This window comes from Grampus griseus (genome assembly GCF_964374135.1).
Source record: "Grampus griseus genome assembly, chromosome: 2".
In the NCBI taxonomy this organism is placed as follows: Eukaryota; Metazoa; Chordata; class Mammalia; order Artiodactyla; family Delphinidae; genus Grampus; species Grampus griseus.
In genome coordinates, this window is record NC_139018.1 from 41,316,240 (window position 1) to 41,337,684 (window position 21,445).

Sequence of the window (21,445 nt, forward strand, 5' to 3'; positions counted from 1 at the left end):
TTGTCCCAAAATTGATCAATAGATTCAATGCAATCTCTATCTAAAGTCCAGCAGGTTTTCTTTCTTCTTTTTTTCTCCAGAAAATAACCATCTCATCATAACAGTTATAAGGAAATGCAAATAACCCAGAATATCCAAAACAATCTTTAAAGGAACAAGGTTGGAGGGCTTACATGTCCTGATTTCAAAACTTATAAAGCTGCAGTAATCAAACCAGTCTGGAACTGGCAAAAGGACAGACACCTAGATCAATGGAATAGAATTAAGAGTCCAGAAACAAACTTTTATATTTATGGTCAATTGCTTTTCAACAAAGGTACCAAGGCAACTCAGTGGGGGAAAGGATAGTATATTAAACAAATGGTGCTGGGACAAATGAATATACATGTGCAAAAAGATGGATTTAGTCCTCACATTTTACCTCACAACGTGTACAAAAATAAACTCAAAATGGATCATAGTCCTAAATGTAAGAGGAAAAAAATTTTTTTGAAGAAAACATATGAGAAAATCTTTGTGAACTTAGGTTAGGCAAAGAGTTCTTAGGTACAACAACAAAATCATAATCTGTAAAAGAAAAAGTTGATAAATTGGACTTTATCAAAATTAAAATTCTTTTAAAAGACACTGTTTAAGAAAATAAAAAGACAAGCCACACATTGAGAGAAAATACTTGTAAATCATTTATTTGATAAAGGGCTTGTATCCAGAATATTTAAAGAACTCAGTAATAAAAAACCAAACAACATAATTGAAAAATAAGCAAAAGATTTAAACAGTCACAAATAAGATATAATAATGGCTAATGGGCGCTTCCCTGGTGGCGCAGTGGTTGAGAGTCCGCCTGCCGATGCAGGGGACACGGGTTCGTGCCCTGGTCCGGGAGCATCCCACATGCCGCGGAGCGGCTGGGCCTGTGAGCCATGGCCGCTAAGCCTGCGTGTCCGGAGCCTGTGCTCCGCAACGGGAGAGGCCACAACAGTGAGAGACCCGCATACCGCAAAAAAAAAAAAAAAAAGCAAATTAAAACCACAATAAGGTACTTCTTTAACTCCACTAGAATGGCTGTAATCAAAAACACAGACAACAAGTGTTGGTGTGGATGTGGGGAAATTAGAACCTTCAAAAATTTTTGGTAATGTAAAGTGGTGCAACCACTTTGGAAAACAGTGTGGCAGTTTCTTAAAAAGTTAAACATTAAATTACCATACGACTCAGGAATTTCACTCTTAGGTGTCTACTCAAGAGAAATGTGAACATGAGCACATACAAATACTTCTACACAAATCTTTATAGCATCATTATTCATACCAACCCCAAAGTGGGATCAGTCCAAATGTCTATCAACTGGTGAATAGATAAACATGATGTGGAATATATCCAGACAATGGAATGCCCAACATATTCAGCAATAAAAAAAGAATGAACTAATAGATGCTATAACATGGATGAATCTCAAAAACATTATGCTAAGTGTAAGAAGTCAAATGCAAAAGACCACATATTATATTATTCCATTTATATAAAATGTCTGGAAAACATAACTCTCTAGAAAGTAGATTAGTGGTATCTTGGACCTAGAGGTGCAAAAGGGAATTGACTCCAAATAGACACAAGGCATCTCTCTGTTGTGTGATGGAAATGTTCTAAAACTGTACTGCAGTAGGTAGTAATTGCACAATTCTATAAATTTAGTAAAAATTATACACTTAAAATGAGTGAATATGGTAAGTAAACTGTACTTCAGTAAAGCTGTTAAAAAACAAATCTGAGTAGTCTCCAATATAAAGGAGGGGTATAAATTTTCATAGCAACTTTAATCAAAATAGCTTCAAACTGGAAACAACCCAAATGTTCATCAATGATAAAAGATAAACAACTTGTCATATAATGGAATACTACTTAGCAATAAAATGAAATTTATTTATCATACAATATAAGTATGAAATGGAGAAGGCTGGGAAAAAACAATAACAAAGAAGTATTTTGGTATCTTTTTATTTGTGAAGTTTATTTTTGACATGTAGCTATTAAATTAAGTATTAAAATAAGCTAAATGTACGTACTGCTGTCATTAATGTGACTAACTGCTTTTTAAATTCCCAACCAAAATTATTTATAGTTGTAAAAAAAAAGAATAATACCTGTTTATTTTTGAAGTTCCTTGCTGCCCATAGCCACTTGAAGGCACTTTCTGGTAGAGTAGTTGTCTATTGGTCAAGTGAGTCTGAGGCTTTAGTCGGGGCATGATTGATTCAATATGATTATAGTTGAGGCATAAGACCTACAGAAGGAATCCATTATTAATCAGATATTAACATAGGAATGATGCTGTAAATATATCTTTGGCTATACAACATAATTTAATATATTAGTGTTAAAAATGACAAATTTTTATGTCCTAAATTGTCTGGATTTGGCTTTGAATGTGTTTTTTATCATCTCACATGCTGAAAAATACACCATTTCAAACAAAATAATGGAGACCTAGAAAGTTGCTCAACTTTCTCAATCTGTACTCCTGACTTCTCCAAGCCTTATTTAGATGAAATAACTCTAGTTGGAGAGATCGTTATTTCCCTAAGTTTAAAAGGCATTAGTAGATGGCTCAAAGCTGTAGGACAGGAGGCGATGAGGCTGCTTTGAGAACCACAGTATCCTCCAACTTCACTCACTACAGAGGCAGCCTTCCATCCCATCTCCTATTAGACAGGAAGACTCACTGCTTATAAGACAATCGCATAAAATTGAGATCAACTGAAATAACTTTGGGAAGTAATGCTTTTTTTCTTGGTGAAAAAATACTTTCAGAAAATTAATTTCTCTTCTTTAATGACATGAGTATACATTTTAGCCCAAAGTAAAGAAGATTACAACTTGCACTGAAAACCTTGAAAGAAAAAAAGAAAATTTGTGAGTGACTCACCTTCACGTTAGGCAGATAGATTAATCCACTGAATGAGGTAAGATTATTGTTCTGTAGATTCACATTACACACATTTCTAAATTGGTCAACTGGAATCAAATCCACAGTTCTGAATTTAGACAGAGTAAATACAGTTATAATTTTAACAGGCAAATTATATTGGTGAATCTCTCATGTGTAACCCCAAAGGCGTTTTTAAAAGATCTGATCTGACAAATTCTATGGAAAAGAATTGCCTTAATATAAAATATATGCGTCAGGGCTTCCCTGGTGGTGCAGTGGTTGAGAATCCACCTGCCAATGCTGGGGACACAGGTTCGAGCCCTGGTCCAGGAAGATCCCACATGCTACGGAGCAACTAAGCCTGTACACCACAACTACTGAGCCTGCGCCCAGAGCCCACGAGCCACAACTACTGAGCCCACGTGCCACAACTACTGAAGCCCACGCACCTAAAGCCCTTGCCCTGCAACAAGAGAAGCCACCACAATGAGAAGCCCGCGCACTGCAACAAAGAGTGGCTCCTGCTCGCTGCAAACAGAGAAAGCCACGCACAGCAACGAAGAACCAAAGCAGCCAAAAATAAATAAATAATTTATTTATTTATTTTTAAAAATAAATAAATAAAATTTATTTATTTTTAAAAATAAATAAAAAGTAAAGTTAGTTTAAAAAAATAAAATATATGGGCCAAATGATCAGATAAATACACATTTTTGTTGGGTACATGTGTAAGAAAATGACATACAATTTCATTGACTTAAAAAAACATGTCTATTATCACATAAATATAGAACTATCATAAAAGAAACGTTAAAAATAAACATTTCCAATTTCTTTATAATTCCATACATGTTCATGAAGTCATAGTGAAGTTGATATGGTAAACCATAAGATTTTCAGGTTGTAAACTGCAGAGGATATATATGAAATAGGTTATTTCTGAAATGCCAGGAAGGGGTTTGGGATAGGAAAGAAAAGGAGAAAGTAGGTAATTTCTTTGAAAACAGAGTTTTCTGTGGAATCTCCTGAAAACTTTTATGGCATTCCACCTTGTAAGGATGTTTTGGTAATTGGTAAGAATGCTTGATTCCTAGTCCACAGCTTTAAAAGTGTTTTACCTTCCTTTGAGCTATGAGGGAGAAGAGCATAAAGCTTAATCACCTTGTTCTAAACACTTCTTTTTTTCATATATCCCAATTTGTTTCATTTATATATTCTTTTAATTGAGGTATAATTGATATACAATATTATGTAAGTTTCAGGTGTACAACATACTGATTCACAATTTTTAAAGATTATATTCCATTTATATTTGTTATAAAATACTGGCTATATTCCCTGTGTTGTACAGTATATCCTTGTGGCTTATTTATTTTATACATAGTAGTTTGTACCTCTTAATCTCCTACCTTTATCTTGTCTCACCCCCTTCCTTCTCCCCACTAGTAACCACTAGTTTGTTCTCTATATCTGTGAGTCTTTTTTGTTATATTCATAGTTTATTTTTTACATATAAGTAATATCATACAGTATTTGTCTATCTCTGTCTGACATATTTCACTTAGCATGATACCCTCCATGTCCATCCATGTTGTTGCAAATAGCAAAAACAAAATTTCCTGCTTTTTTGTGGCTGAGTACTATTCCATTTTATATGTATATACCACATCTTCTTTATTCATCTGTTTATGGTCACTTAGGTTTCTTCCATATCTTGGCAATTGTAAATAATGTTGCTATGAACATTGGGGTGCATGTATCTTTTTTGAATTAGTGTTTTCATTTCTTCCCAGGAGTGGAATTGCTGGGTCACATGGTAGTTCTATTTTTAGTTTTTTTGAGAAACCATACTGTTTTTCATAGTGGCTGTACCAATTTACATTCCTACCAACAGTATATGAGAGTTCCTTTTTCTCCACATCCTCGTCAACATTTGTTGTTTGTGGTCTTTTTGATGATAGCCATTCTGACAAGTGTGAGATGATATCTCATTGTGTTTTTTGTTTGTTTGTTTGTTTGTTTTTTGCGGTAAGCGGGCCTCTCACTGTTGTGGCCTCTCCCGTTGTGGAGCACAGGCTCCAGATGCGCAGGCTCAATGGCCATGGCTCACAGGCCCAGCCGCTCCACGGCATGTGGGATCCTCCCGGACCAGGGCACGAACCCGTGTCCCCTACATCGGCAGGCGGACTCTCAACCACTGCGCCACCAGGGAAGCCCTCATTGTGGTTTTCATTTGCATTTCTCTGATGATAAACGATGTTGAGCATCTTTTCATGTGCCCGTTGGCTATCTGTATGTCTTCTTTGGGAAATGTCAATTCAGATCTCTTCTGCCCATTTTTAATCAGGTTGGTTGGTTTTTTTTTTTTTGATGTTGAATTGTATCGTCTGTTTATATATTTTGGATATTAACTTCTTGTTGGTCATATATTTAATTTGCAAATACTTTTTCACATTCAGTAGGTTGTCCTTTCATTTTGTTGATGGTTTCCTTGGCTGTGCAAAAGCCTACCACACCTTTAAAGAAATGCTCACCCCTAAAGTTATAATTATGATACACTTTATACATTAAAAGTCATTTATTCTTTTGACATGTTTTCATTAGTTTGTTTCCTAAGTGCAGACAATATGTTTGGAAAGGCTACAACAAATATGAAAGTCACTGTCTGTGTCCTCAAGAAATGGGATTCAGAAAAACTATAATAAAAAAGGAAGGGCCTTCTATGTTGTACAAAGAGATTTAAAATTTTATTCTGTAGACAGTGGAAAGACACTGAACAATGTTGAGAAGGGAAGTGATCTGATAAAACTTGCATCTTAGAAGGCGGTATGGATAATAGATGAATTTGCAGGTAAGGTTGTATAAGACAAAAAAAAAACAGTTTCTAAATTAGTTAATTCCCCAACCTAGGACAAGGGCAATGACTATGGAAAGAAGGGGGGAACTATGACACATACTTAAGACACAGACTCTATAGAATGTAGTGATTAATTAAAAACGGAGGACAAGGGCTTCCCTGGTGGCACAGTGGTTGGGGGTCTGCCTGCCGATGCAGGGGACGCGGGTTCGTGCCCCGGTCCGGGAGGATCCCACGTGCCACGGAGTGGCTGGGCCCGTGAGCCGTGGCCGCTGAACCTACGGGTCCGGAGTCTGTGCTCCGCAATGGGAGAGGCCGCAGCGGTGAGAGGCCCGCGTACCGCAAAAAAACAAACAAACAAACAAACAAAAAAATGGAGGACAAAGGAGAGAGAGTGGACTCTAGATTTTTGGCTTGGGCGACAACAGGTGAATGTTGTTTCCTAGATGCTATCTAGAGAGCAATCGAATATTCAAATTAGGAGGCTAGATTTGGGGTAAATTAGGGGGTCATCGTCATAAATTAAAACTATGGCTAAAGATGTCTGCCTATGAAGAGTGCAGAATAGAAAAAGAAGAGAAACGGATTTATTAAACAGGAGGACAATGATAACATTCATGAGAACAGCATCAGAGGAATGGTGGCAGTGGTAGCCAGAGAGCATTGGATTAGAGTGGTACAATGTGAGGAGCAAACCTAGTATGTTCTAATTTTAAAAGCTTGATTGTAAAAGAAAAGGGAAATATAAGGTCTTAGAAAGAGCTTGATGACATTTTTAATCATAGTGTGTGATAATAAAAGTTATTAATGCAATTCAAAGATGGTAAAGTTAGTATGAGATTGTGAAGTAGTGTAGATGATTTTCTGAATTACTGGTTATATTTGGATAAGATGTATAAATTATAAACCTTAGAAAAATAATAATAACTATATATTATAATATCAAATAGCATAGAATAAAATGATTGTACCTGATGGATGATGAAGTCCAATTTAGTTCTTGCATTTGGGTGAAGTTTGAATGTCCTTGTCGTTCAGCAATCATGTCAGAAGTAAGTCTGCCACCAAACAAATCTTTTGCACACTCAATCTCTGGTGGTTCCTGTATATGAGGATATTTAGAAAGTGAGGTTCTCTCTTACAGATGACTAAATGACATTAATTCTTTGGTTCCAGGTCAAAATGGAATAGCCTCATTTCTCCCTATTTCCTACTAAGTACAGCTAAACCCTTGGATATTATATATAAAATAAATATAGGAGACTGAAAGGTGCAGAGAAGAAGGCAGACCACCTAGGGACCTTGGGACCTGAGGAATGACACTGTGGTGAGTCCTCTGGTGTGTTACTGAGATAATAATAAGAAACCTTCATCTACTGTTCCTGGCCTGGCCATATGGTCAGGCAGGAGGGCAATGGAAAACTGACCTATTAAAAAGATGCCCATATGGGGCACAGCCTTATGGAAATTTGAGGTGTACATTAAAGTAGGACACATTGATGCCCATCTGAACTCTCTTCCCATTTTGGAAGGTGATTGGAATTGACAAGCAGATATGCCCATATGCTCACTTAAGGTGGCCACCTGGGTCTATAAAATAGGTGGACATTGGGGGTCTACAGCAGTGCGGAGATGGGCTGAATCTAGACATATTCCTCTTGCACCCTCTGAGGCACTAAATGCCAATAAGAACTGTTCTGTCTGCCAGCAAAAGAGACAGAGACTGCAGATGGCTATGTGGCAGATTTCCCTGTGGGAAGGCCCTGAATATAGCTGGCAAGTCAGACTGAGGCTGGTAGCCCTGGGGGACTACAAATGGGTCTTGACAGGAATAGATACTGACTCTGGACTGGGATTTGCTTACCCAGTGTAAATGCAAATGCACATAATGCTATAAAAGAACTGGAACAGAAGATATTGCACCAATCTGGACAGTTGACTTATTTCTTCAGACCAAGGAACACACTGAACAGCCCATAATGTCTAACAGTGGGCAGAAAGATATCCCCCTCAGAGTAGTAGTTCAATAGAGAACTAGAATGGGCAATTAAAACATTGGTTGTCTAAAATGCGGGGGGAGATAAAAGCATGATGGGCTGGCTTAAATACCTTCCTAAGAGTGCTCATACTCAGTGTGAACATGAATGGGGCTAAAGAAGGGTCCCCGCTGGATAGACTTCTGTTTTTCTGGTGCATCTGGGGGATGGGGCAAGGATGCTGATATGACTATGCAATTCTTGCGAAAGAAGGATGATGCTGGTATAACCATTATATTTTTTCTTTCATTCTTCCTCACATCACCTCAAATTTTTTTTCTACCTGATGCAGTGGCCACAGGACCACAGCTACAACTACAAATACTGGAAACAGGGATAATTCCTAAGCGAGAAACTATGTTTTTAAGCCTTTTGTCAGGATTCCTAAAGGCCTGATGGGGGTAGGTTTTACCTTCACCCCATCTGGCAAAACTGGGGTTAACAGTGAATGTATCTGTATTTCCTGGTGGCAAAAATAGCCCACTAGTTTTGCACCTATATAACCTTGTCCTATCTGAAGTGGGGTGGACTGAGGGGAGGTATATGCTAGACTAGACCAGCACAGTGGCTGAATCTAATATCCCTTCCAAAGGTGGAAAAGTATGGGTATAAATGGAGAGAACAGGGAAGGACACTTACGGGTAAAGGAATTAATAAATAGATTATGTAATGAGGAAATCCAATATTATATTACCTCAAAAGGGGTTCAGAGCAAGAGATGATATTGTCTCAGTTCAATTATATCAGATGCCTGAAGAAAGGATTAAGCTATGTGTTTTGAGACCACTCCTGCTTTTGGAACCTGACAAAGTCTCCAATGGAAACCTGCAAATCTGAGTGGCCTCACTGGGAGAGACATTTCTATATGATTATGGACTGGATAATTACTGAATGGGATTACAGTAATATTCCAATATATTTTGAATTTTCTGATCATTTTGCTGTAAAGGATCTGTGTTCAAAGGCCAGAGCATGAGCTGTGATATTGTGATTTATAATAAGAAACCTATATTTGGTCTTTGTCTACTGTTCCTGGCACATAGCTCCTCAAACCCTCATAATTTCCTATATAAGAGCCATAGGGGCATCTTTTATTATAATATTTGGTTTTTTGTTTTCGGTTTCTGAAATAGGTCCAGAGCCATAAAGGTGAAAGGACTGTGTTGCTATTTATGACAAGCTCCTTTCAACCAGTCTGAGTATCTTAACAAGATGACTTTTGGAAAGTCCTTAAGAATGGGGGCTGGTTGCCAGGGGCAGCAACCATGATTAGAGGGTTGGAACTTCCAGTACCACTCCCTTACTTCCTGGTATGATTATATATCCATGGAGCCTTGGGCACAGAGTGAGGCTCAGCTGTCCATACTTTACCATTAAAAAGTCATGTCACTTGGAATGTCATTTAAATTCTCTGGAGTTCTTTGCGCTCATTGATAAAATAAAGGATTTAGACTATGTCATTTCTAAAGTCCAGGTCCATTTACCTCTCAAACACTCTAGGATTATATTGCTCTTCTACTTCCCTCTGTGTCTACTTTTGGTGGCTTCTTTTCCTCTTTACATTTCCTAAATGGAAGTATTAAAGGCTCACTTGGATTTCTTTACTTTCTTTACTCTCTTTCCTTAGTCAATGTTATATCCTTTTGGTTTTAATTATCAGCTTTCTTCGTGTGTCTAACACTAATCATCTTATTCCTGAAAATGCTTTTCTTCCCGTAATCATATTTCTGTTATGATATCTCTTAGTGGAATAGACTCAAGTCTTGTAGACATCTTTTATTCTTCCATTTCCTCGTCCTTCAAATTTAATTGGTTGCCAAGTTCTGTCAATTCTTCCCAGTATTTCTCCTACCTTTCAGCTCTCCATTTTTAAAACCACTTCCCCTTGGTTTATTTCAGTTTCTCATTACCTCACATGTAGACCACGCTAATAGCCTCCTATTGGTTTTTCATCAATCACTTTAAACACTGCTGTTAAATTTCCTAATATATGGTTTTCAAAATGTTATTCCCCAATTCAAAAATCTTCAATGCCTTCCCATTACCTCTCAATTAAAGTCTAAATTATTCAATCTAGTCTTCATGTCCATTATTAATTCATATATTTATATTCTACCTCATTCCACAAAGAATTTATGGCAGCTTACAGGAGGAACATATACTCAAATAGTAAAATGCAAATAATAAATAGTGAAGATCAAGACTGAGGATGATGTAAGTTAAATAGATCAAAACTGGGGATAGGGACAGATAGACCATAAGTCCTACAGGGTTTCTGTCATTGAACCATAAATGTGGCCCTGAGCTTTTAGGTAGTCAAAGTGAAAAGGAAAATAGTTTAAAAATACTCATTGTCAGTGAGGACAGCATAACTTTTCCTCAGGGGGGAAAGGTTTTCCTACACTGACTTCTAAAAGCACTTTCTCAGGTGGCCCTTCAAATGAGGGCACAGAGAGATAGGAAGGATAAGATACTCAACACCACCATTGGAGCACATACAGTACTAGTTTCATGAGACTGTTTTTAAAACGTCCCTCAATGAAAGCCAACACCTAAATAAAACCCAGTATACAAGATTCTAGAGAATTGTTTGTGTTTGGGGGAGAATATTTTTGATTCTTCATTCTGAGAAGGGCCCTGAAAAAAATCAGGGTTAGAATTAGTAATTTTCTCAGAGCACCTCAAAGTCCCAAATAATCATGAACTATCTCTCAGTTTCCTAGAAATTTGATGAGTTTTATTGTCTGACAGGGGCTAGGCAATGTTACACAGGGAACCTTTTTATTCTTCACCCATTTGTTTTGCACTTATCCTGTTACATGGAAATCAGGAGCCCTGTATGAACTTACTAGTTATAGAATCCAAGTTTCCAAATATTGCTTTCATATTCAGTCCTATGTTCTGTGTTATTTTTTACACAGTATAAAAAGTTATTTTTTACTAGTATAGTTTACTAGTAATGTTGACATACCATTTTTTGGTTCAAATATGTTTTTCTTAAATCTTAACAACTGTATTTTTCCAGGTAACAGGAAGCTGTTTTTAGGCCCAAGAGGACGGTAGGGGTCCAGGGCAGTTTCTCCTATCCTGTCTCATAAATTTGTTAGGCACTGAATTCAGTGGGTGCAAATGTACGCAGCATCTTCCCTCCCAGACTACCTCAATTTAAACAATTAAAACCCAGATCTAAAATGTGCTTTGGAGACCTAGATTTTAATAAGCATAATAAGTTTGGGTAACATACTAGTGATAAAGCAACATTCAAAATGATTATGGCCTATGGATATATTAATATGAAGCCTGGACCAAATGCTATGAGTCAATAAAACAACTTACAATTGAGATTCCATCCAGACCTTTCAGTTCTGGAAGATGAAATATTACAAACAACCGGTAGTTTTCTTGATTCCTAACAATAATGTTTCCATACATGTCTAGAATGACCAGGTTGCATAAACCCTGGTAATAAAAATACATACATTTAAAGTGATATACATATATATCTCACTCTAACAAGTTTTTTTCCCCTTAAGAGTTCAATCATCCTTGAATTTTAATATTAAATTACTCCATCATTTCATAGTGATTTGAGTGCTTTTAAGTATGCTGCTGTTTAGTGCAAGCATTATACTTTCATACTGTTAAGGTCTAATTTTGTGCGGTATTTCAGTGGTCTACATTATATGATCAGAATCCCTTTTTGGATGCTGGTGCTAAATGTATTACCCATGATAAAGATTTGCAAAGAAACTTAGCAAAGTTTAAAACATATACTTTGTTTATGGAATAATGATCTGTTAAATAGTATGTGTGTATACAGATACAACAGTGAAATGAAACAATGAAAAACAGTCTTCTGATGAGGGATAAAACTGAAGTGCTTCTGCCTTGTAAGAGAGTAGCAGAATTCATCTTAAGGGAAAATGTGCTTCCTTATTAGATAAGACGTTTGTTGTGAAGGAAGGGCCCTGAGTAGATATGGATGGGAGAGGTTAAGACAAGAGGGAGTAAAACTAATCCTCATCTATAATGTAAAATGGTTTGTTTTGTTGCTGTTGTTGATTAGGTTGACTCTGCAGCTCTAGAAGTAGTTGTATTGGGGGAATACAATGAGGATAAGGCTGCAAGTAAGGAAAGATGGGAAATGGACATAAGTTTTTGGTAGGAGATAAAGCCCTAGCAATATGGTATCAGCAAAAGGAAAGAGGCCACTGCAAGTCCCAATGGTAGGAAATGGACATCAAATACATTTTTCTTGATTTTTACTTTCTTCCTTACATTTTTCTATATTTTCCAAATTCTGTACAGTGAACATGCATTACTTTCATAGTATAAAGAAATAAGAAAATATTTAGAAAACCAAAAACATTAGTACTCCAGATAGTCACCTTTAAATTGTAGATCTCCTGATTGAGAGCAATATAGTTATTGCCTATGTATAATTCAATTAGTGTAAAAGCTTTTTGTAAACCACTCAATGAAGTGATTTTGTTGTTCTCAAGAGAAAGGGAATGAAGATGAAGCATGTTATCAAAAGTATGCTTTTCCAAACCAGTGAGGAGATTATTATTTATGCTGAGGTGGGTTAATTTAGTCAGCTTGGAAATGCCTAGAAAAATAAGCAAATTCAAGAAAAGATTCAGACAGCACTGAAAAGTTAATTTAAAAAATACCTGGCTGGTTGTTTTACTGTTTCTCTTTTTCTAAGTTCAAATGGCTTTACAGATTTTATAGTATTAACCATCATTGTTTTTCCTTTTGTTAAAGAAGAATAAAATGTGTACTAGATAATATATTAAATTCCAATTTTGGATTTCCAAGTAGACACATTTTTTTTAGGTGTTAAGGGAAGGTATTGTATAGGAAATACTGAATTAAGCTTTCAAATAACCTTTAAATTATGTAATTAATTAAGGTTTTCACCATCACAATAATATAAAGCTCTACTTTACAAAGCTCAAAATAATCACCAACCCCCATTGTAAAACATTAAGGGTAAGGAACTAGAATACAACACTCTGGAAAGTATTCCTTACTGTGCCATCATTTGTATTAAAAAGAACCTAATTCTACCTTTGTATGCTTGAAAGCAGTCTAAGACAGAACTTTAGAAAATGCTTCCTCTCACCACAATCTAACCCCCTATGTACATTATGTGCTGTAGACACTTTATAACTGTAGGTAGGATGGTGCAGTTGACAGATAAGAACTCTGGAGTTAGAACTGGTTTCAAATGTTGGTTTCACACTAGATTTGGGACCATAGGTAAATTATGTAAAATTATGTAACCTCTGAGACAAATTTTCTTCATCCATGAAATGGATATACTGAAATCTACTTCTAACGGTTATGGAATTAAACGGAATGGCATTTGAAAAGTATCAGTTATAGCTTTTGGCAAATAAATAATCAGTCCTCAATAAATTTTATTCATGCACCCCTTTCACACCAGCCTTTATCATGGGACTATGAAATGCTGAAAGCAAATCAATCTAGGGCAAGTTAGGATGTAGTATCAAAGCAAAAATCCTTAAATGCATATTAAGCCTATCTATGTTTGGAAAAAAGAAGATAAATATCTGTTAAAGTTTAGTGGGATAGCTATGTTTGAAAAGTGGGTATAGGGAAAATACAGGTTGAAGGAGTCTTCCCTTTAGTAGGCTTATGGAGGGGAATAAAAAGGAAATAGGGTTCTCAATTGTTACATACATAGCAAAATTAACACCCTATTGTATGGGAATGGAGACTAGTGATAGTTGTAAACACAGATGCCTGACCTACACCTCCGCCCTCCCACCCCCAACCCCCGCACTGTTTACTTAGCTAAAATCTACAGAGGAGAGGCCTGTGGATCTATATACTCAATAAGTATCCTAAGTGATTCTTATGATCAAGCAATTTTTAGAAACTATTGTTAACAGCCATTAAAATGAAGTATAACAAATGTTATACATGCTGTTTTTAATACTTGCTTTTGCATATGTAATTTTTTAAAGTAAAATTTTCTATTTTATGAAAAAGGTAGTACACACATGCTAAAAACAATTCAAAAGCTAATAAAGTGTAAATTAAGTCTCTTTCTCAGGCATGATTTTCAATTCCTACCTTCTCTCCTTGACAAGGACAGCCTTGTTACCAAAATGCACATCCAGAAATGTATTATACCTAGATAAGTATGCATGATGTGTGTGTGTGTACACTTATGCAGGCATTAATAAAGCTGCTTAATTTGTACTTGTATGTGGATCCCAGTAAAAGTTTATATAGTACATCTGATTTTCAACCTCCAGTGAATAAAATGTTCATTTTGTTGAAAGTCTTCAAATTTCCAAATGTAACCTTAATTCCATATTTTGAAAAATGAACTGAGCTGCTTTATCTTTTTCAAAAGCACACCTCATTCTTTCATTTATTTACTCAATGGCACAGATTTTGAACACTGACTAGTTTGTAATGTGCTAAGTTTGGTAATAGATGGTAAACACTGGTTAAGAGAGGGGAGGGAAGGCAGCTAGTTGGGCTCATTATATATAGCAGTCAGTCACAGATCCCACTAAAGAGGTGTTTAGAATACTCTACTCCAAACCTTCTTGGAAATTCTCTGAAGACCTTCCTCTTCAGAAATTCTATCCTCAGTGTTATTCACTTTTTGCTCTTGTTAATTAGACATTCATATTTTAAGACTTTAGAATTCTCTAATACCTTACCTTCTATCTTTGAGATGCAGTTTCCATCTAATGTGAGCTCTTCCAGGTTAACACAAGATTCCAAGCCTTCCATTTTAGTGAGATTATTGTTGCTGAATGATGCCCACTTCAAATTTTCCAATTTTTCTAAATTTGTGATTTCAAAAAGATGTTGCCCATCTAAATTTAAGGCAGTTATCTGTAGAATAATTCACATTATATGTTGCTTCTGGATGACATCAATAACTTCAATGTTATAAGATAAAAAGGCTAATGAAATAATTCAAATGTGGCAAGTAACATAGAAAGTCCTCTAGGAACTAAATATATTGCAAAGCTCTTAGTTTACAGAAAAGTAAAATCTGACAAGATTATAACTCAGAGGGACTTATATGGTATTACAGACACTGAGCTGTGCCAGTCAGATTCCCAGCAGTGAAGGACTTGTCCCAGTTGCTGCAAGTGCTGTTGGCAGAAAGCCTTCAACTGTCAGTCCCTTCAGGGACAGCATCAGCAGCAGAGAGCTGCCTTGTCCAAGGTCATGCTCCTTCCCAGGTTGGCCCACATCCAATGATGAAAGGAAAGAAAGGCCTGGCCATCTCAGCCCAACTTGGGACAGATTTAAAGGGCCATTCTAATTTCACAACTCCCTGTGGAGTCAGCTAAGACTATCACAGAGCCGGCATCACAACTAAATATCTATGTATATTCTGTAATAAAAAGAATGCCACTAATATCTTCCATTTTCAAGGGTCAGATTCTCTTAGCCCAGTTTCTATCTTTGGCAAGAGGTAAAAGGGTGCTTCTTGAGCAAGAAGCTGCTAGTGCTCCATAACTTTTCCCTTAGCCTTGGCTGAATTCTGACCAGTTCCTCCATTCTCTTGCCAGGATTCTTGATCCCTTTTACCTTGCCATCCAAATTTTTGGCTTGGTCTCTGGCTCTGAGCTTTAAAGTTTTCTTGTTTATTTTGATATATTCTCAGAATCTACCCTTTGGTTTTGCAGTGTACCTTTATCCTAAATTTCCTGTTCTGTAGTGACCACTGCTGAGTTCTAGCCCCTGTGACATAACTACTCATGACTTGACTTCTCTTTTACTTTTAATTTAGCTCTTCCAGTTTTCTGCCCATTACCTATCTATGCCCTCGTTATGATACAAAGGCCAAAGCTGACTAAAAAAATCAATTAAATTTTTATATTAGGTTTAATAAATTGTCTTTACCTTCAAGTACCAGTTTCCACTCAGATGTGAATGTGGTCCTAATTTTGAAATCTGTGTCAGAATTTTGGCAGAAGGCCATATACTAAGAATCCGTGATCTCTCCTCTTTAGTACTAGAATGCCGTAAGAGAGATAACTAATAAAACGAAAAACACATAAAGGAAATAGCACAGAGAGGTCCATATATATATAGTTAAAAGAATTGTTTCCTAGATGAGCGGCCCAATGAATACTTTTAAAATATGACATTTTCTTTACCTTAAAATGTTTTCAGTATCTGGATATACTTTATATATCTCACTCATTTTTTTGTTTTAGCAGACATTTAACCACAAAATAATATTTATAAAACTGTGAAAGGATTATTATAAAACAAACACCATATAATCCATCATGAAACCAGTTTAAGAGCCAGAATATTCCTACTACCGTAGAAGCTCCCTGGGTGCCCCATCCTAATCTTTTTTTCTCTCCTTCTCCTTGGAAGCCATCACTCATCTCAAGTGAATCAATTCCCTAAGAAGCATTCAATTGATCTCAAATTTTGTATCTATCATACTTTCTTTCTTTATAGACTTATGTTTATATCCATAAATAAAATATTAGTCTTACACATATTCAAATTTTATGTAAATTGAATATGTTTATATTCTTCTATGACTTGCTTTTTTGCTCAGTATTATATCCATGAGATTCTTCTATGCTTCTTCCTGTAGCTGTAGTTCATTCATATGTCATTGCTATATAATATTTCCTTATCAATTCTCCCATCAATGAACATTGAGCTGATTTCAGTTTTTTGCTATTATAAGCATTGCTGTCATAAGTATTCTTGTGCATGACTCTTGGTATATATATGCAAGAGTTTCTTTAGAGTATATAACTTGCTAGGTTTAGGGTATGTATATATTTAGCTTTACTAGATAGGGCCAATTTGTTATCCAAGATGGTTGTACCAATTGTAACCTTTACTTCAAACCTTTGCTAAAACTTGATATTGTCAAGGGTTTTTTTCCCCCCAGTAGTGGCCATAAATTGGTAGATCATTTAAGTTTTAATGTTTATTTTCTTGAGTATTAATGTGGTAGAGCATCTTTTCCTAAGTTGTTTGGCTGTTCTGATTTCCTCTCCAGTGAAGTGTCTGTTTAAATGTTTTGCTCAGTTTTCTGTTTGATTGGTTGTCTTTTTCCTGATATATTTTGGATATATAAAGAATATTTTTTGTCAGATGTGTTTCAAATTTCTTTTCCCAGTATATATCTTGTCTTTTCACTTTCTGCCCTTTGAGGAATAGATGTATTAATTTTAACATAGACAAATCTAACCTTTTATAGTATATGCTCTTTGTTTCTTGCATAATAAATTCTTCCCTCATTCAAGATTATAATGATAATCTCTGATCTTTTCTTCTAAAACATTTTTGGTTTTGCTTTTTGTAGTGAAAGCCTTAATGCACTTGTTCCAGTGCCTTTTATTGACTAGCTCCCTGATCTGTACAGGCAGCTCTGTTATTTATCAAGTTTCCAGGTATGTGTGGGTCTACACTGGGTCTTTATACTCTGTTGTATTGGTCTATTTGTCTAACTCTTCCAATTCTACATTGTCTTACAGGATTTTAGTAAGTTTTGATTTCTGGTAGGATAAATCCCCAACTCTTCTTCAGGAGTTAATTATATTCTTATCAACAAAAGAGTTTCTTTCCTTCACTTTGAACAGATACAAAATTAAACATTACATTAAGGAATTAATATTCAAATATTCCACAAAAAGTAAATAGCTAGATAACTAGAGTGGAGATATTTAGGATGTTGAAGCTACTTTGGCCAAAGTAGCGTTCTTAATCTGGATAATATAGGTATTTCCCCTTCCCTAAGTTAATAGGTTTTGTTTTCTTTCAGCCAGACACATATAATATCAATACTAGGTAAATAATTTACTAAATGCTTTCTCAAGGCCTCGAAGCTTACCTTATCCACAGAAAGTTGCTTATTTTCATGTAGGTTCTAAAGGACTCTGGTGAGTTCAGGTTGACTAGGAAAGAAACAGTTACCCTAGAGGTATTTTGGGGGTAGTGTGCAGGGATGAGAATCCATACAACCAGTTGGTATTTAAATGGAATACATTTAAACAGAAAAAAAATTCAAGTGATATGATTGTTATAGACTGATCTTTTTATTAGCATGCTAAGAGAGAATATAAAATCTCAATAACAAAATAAGAGTATGGGAAATATTATTTGTATATTCTAAATAGAACAAGAAATATTAAACAGTAAAATCCAACCTGAGTAATCTTTGTCCCAGAAATAAATTTCTTAGCTGCTGTTGCTTCTTCTTCAGAAATAAGGACTCCATCTAACTGAGTAAGAGTCTTTAATCTGCCAATAACACTCAGTCTTAATGTGGCTGGCTTGGGAAAAATACCAAAAGTTAATTTTTACAAAATATTACATGTGCTATGACATGGAAAGGAGTTCTTTGTTCCTTCCCACATAATTCAAATTATGCATCTCCTACTTTATTATATTTGTCTAAAAATAAAGGCTTAATTCTTTAAACAATAGTTGAAATTAAATTATATTTAAGAATTAATCTTTTTTGTTTGAAGGTGGATAGTTCTACTCTTGTGGAGAGAGGAAATCCCACAAGCTGTTGAAAAGTGACTGTGGTGAAAAGTGTTCACAGAACAACTGCAGTGCCTCCTGCTTATCTAGATCAGCATTTAGCTAGTCAGCTCCATGGGTGATCCAATACAGATCTTCAGCTCTTGACATTTAATTTGGCAACAGGGCTACAGCTGTACTGTGATCATTCAGGAAGTCTGATTTGGCAAAAGAAAAATATTCATCAATTTTACTGAGCTAAAAAGGAGAAATACAATAGTATAAACATCGTAATACGGCCAATTTAAAAGAACCAATCATGCTTTAGTCCCTTTTAAAAATGTTGAACACAGTCTATATACATTTTTGAAAAGCAAGGAAAGGAATAGTCTTGAAATTATAAACTTGGGGCTTATTTTAAATACTTGGAGATACTCTTCAGTATAATCATTGAATATTGAAATTTCTTAGCATGAATCTACATATTTTTGTGATGAGAAAGAATAGCGTTCAATCAAATTTCCTTTTATAACAGAACATAAATAAGACTTTATAATTCAGGTTCATCAGGGAATGTGAAGCATAGGAACCAAGAATAATAGAATACAGTGAGAGAAACATACTATTGTTAATTTAAAAGTAAACATGCTTTTGTTAATTTTTCCCCCTTTAATAGTATGTTTCTCTCACTGTATTCTATTATTCTTGGTTCCTATGCCTCATTACAGTAGGGTTCTAGCATGCTGAGCTATACTGCACTATGAAAATTCTCTGAAGGTGTGCAAATGGCAGTGACATCTAACACTTTTAAAACCACAATACTCTTAAACTATTAGAGGTTGCAAAAAAAGTCTGATGTGAAATTAAAGACTTTTCTTATAGTAACATTTTATTCACTTGATCACTACACTAAATTCAACTTATGAAATACTTAAGGGAATTCTAGCGAGACAAAGATAGTTTGCCTATTTCTGGCTATTCTTGAATAGTAGTGAGAAAACAGCTTTGAAATAAAAATGATTGTTTGCTTTTTTATAAACATTTCTGTTTCATACCTTTTGCCATGGATTATGTCGAATATCCAGAGTGAGAAGGCTTGTGGTGTGTTTGCATAACATATTTATTTCATCGCCAGATTTTTTCAGTTGATTCCAGCTCAAGTCTAAGTGCTTAAGTTTCATCAGACCTCTAAATCCCTCAAGAGTTATCACATGGTTATGACTTGCATCCAAATATTCAAGGTTATCCTGCAACACATACAAATAGAAGTGATGCTAGAAGGATCACGGTTTGTATTTACATAGTTCTTTTCTCTCTGATTCTCTAAGTATTTTACGTGCTTTTTTGGTAATCCTCACAGAAAACCCAAACACTAGTTATACTGCAGCAATGGTATCAATGTACATATTTTCCTAGTCATTTTCTCTTAATTCTCACTTCAGCCTTTTAACATAGAGTGGCAATGTTTGTTTTCATGGAGGAGAAGGAAAAGAGAAACTGGCAAGATAATGGTCTCCAACAAAGAATTACATTTCTTATATCTAGGCTTCTAGTTTATACAATTGAACTCATAGCCTGGTTAAAAAAGTTTCGTCTTCAGAGGCAGAAACTAAACCTATTCCATTCTATAATTTCCTTTTTTAGAAGTACATGATTTTTTTTTTTTTTTTTTTTTTTTTTTTTTTTTTTTTTTTTTTGCGGTACGCCGGCCTCTCACTGCTGTGGCCTCTCCCGTTGCAGAGCACAGGCTCCGGACGTGCAGGCTCAGCGGCCATGGCTCACGGGCCCAGCCACTCCGCGGCATGTGGGATCCTCCCGGACCGGGGCACGAACCCGTGTCCCCTGCATCGGCAGGCAGACTCTCAACCACTGCGCCACCAGGGAAGCCCTATATTTTTTCTTATATAAAACATATTATTCTGTTATATAGAATTTTGTACCCTTCTAACATATTCACACACCATTAAGTATTCTTCAAAATGATTTTTCATGGGGCTTCCCTGGTGACACAGTGGTTTAGAGTCCGCCTGCCAATGTGGGGGACATGGGTTCTACCCCTGATCTGGGAAGATCCCACATGCCGTGGAGCAACTAAGCCCATGTGTCACAACTACTGAGCCTTCAGTCTAGAGCCCACGAGCCACAACTACTGAGCCCACATGCCACAGCTACAGAAGCCCATGCACCTAGAGCCCATGCTCCATGACAAGAGAGGCCACTGCAGTGAGAAGCCCACGCACTGCAATGAAGAGTAGGCCCTGCTCGCCGCAACTAGAGAAAGCCTGCACACAGCAACCAAGGCCCAATGCCACCAAAACTAAATAAATAAATTTATTTTTAAAAATGATTTTTCATGATTGCATAGTATTCTAATATGTGAATTATTAGTATTGTTTTAAACATTTCATTATGGACAATTACGTGGCTTCTAATTGTTGTCAACACTGCAACAAATGTCCGTGGTCATAATACTTTAACCGAGACGCCAATATACTTTCAGAAAAGGTTTTTAGGAATAAGATTACTGGTTTTATGGATTTCTGTATTGTTAAGACTCTTGATAAATGTTGCCAAATAGTTTTAAGGAAGTTTGTACCAGTTTTTTCTTCCAGCAATGGAATTTGAGAATGCTCGTTTCCTTAAATACCCACCAACCCACCCGCCTTATTTTAATTTATATTATTATCAGTGAAGTTGCACATCTTTTCCATGTGTTTATATTAGACATTTAAAAATTTTGTTTGTTTGTTTGTTGTGTTTCTCATCTTTGGCCATTTATATATTCAGATCTTTATTTTACATATTTGTAAGAAGTCTTTAAGACTTTAATTTGTTACTTCTATTTGTTGCAAACAAAATTTTCTTTTAAAGTATATACGAACTCAGACCCAGAACAAGAAAGAGATAAAGAGTACTTGAAGAAAATATTTTGCAACATATTTTTTAAAATAAAAATAATATTACTATAAATTAAAAATAAACTTGATTTCTTTACAGTTTAAAGCAAACAATTGTTTGAATTCACCATAGAATTAGTCACTGCTTATATAACGCATAGTTCATATTGTTGGAATAGCGTCTATTATAGTGACTCAGGTTTCAAGAGTTGAGTGT

General features: G+C 35.7%; 1 protein-coding gene across 1 annotated transcript in view; it reads right to left on the reverse strand.

The window, feature by feature from the left end:
* The window catches only part of LRRC9 (leucine rich repeat containing 9), a gene marked incomplete at both ends in the record, with an annotated part of 100,081 nt that overhangs the window by 25,154 nt on the left and 53,482 nt on the right, over window positions 1-21,445 (reverse strand). The window contains 9 exons of the mRNA XM_082647576.1: window positions 2,145-2,284; window positions 2,927-3,035; window positions 6,758-6,888; window positions 11,159-11,281; window positions 12,211-12,431; window positions 14,530-14,707; window positions 15,731-15,865; window positions 18,013-18,138; window positions 19,387-19,578. Coding sequence (XP_082503702.1) covers window positions 2,145-2,284; window positions 2,927-3,035; window positions 6,758-6,888; window positions 11,159-11,281; window positions 12,211-12,431; window positions 14,530-14,707; window positions 15,731-15,865; window positions 18,013-18,138; window positions 19,387-19,578 — 1,355 coding nt within the window. The remainder of the gene's footprint in view (window positions 1-2,144; window positions 2,285-2,926; window positions 3,036-6,757; window positions 6,889-11,158; window positions 11,282-12,210; window positions 12,432-14,529; window positions 14,708-15,730; window positions 15,866-18,012; window positions 18,139-19,386; window positions 19,579-21,445) is intronic.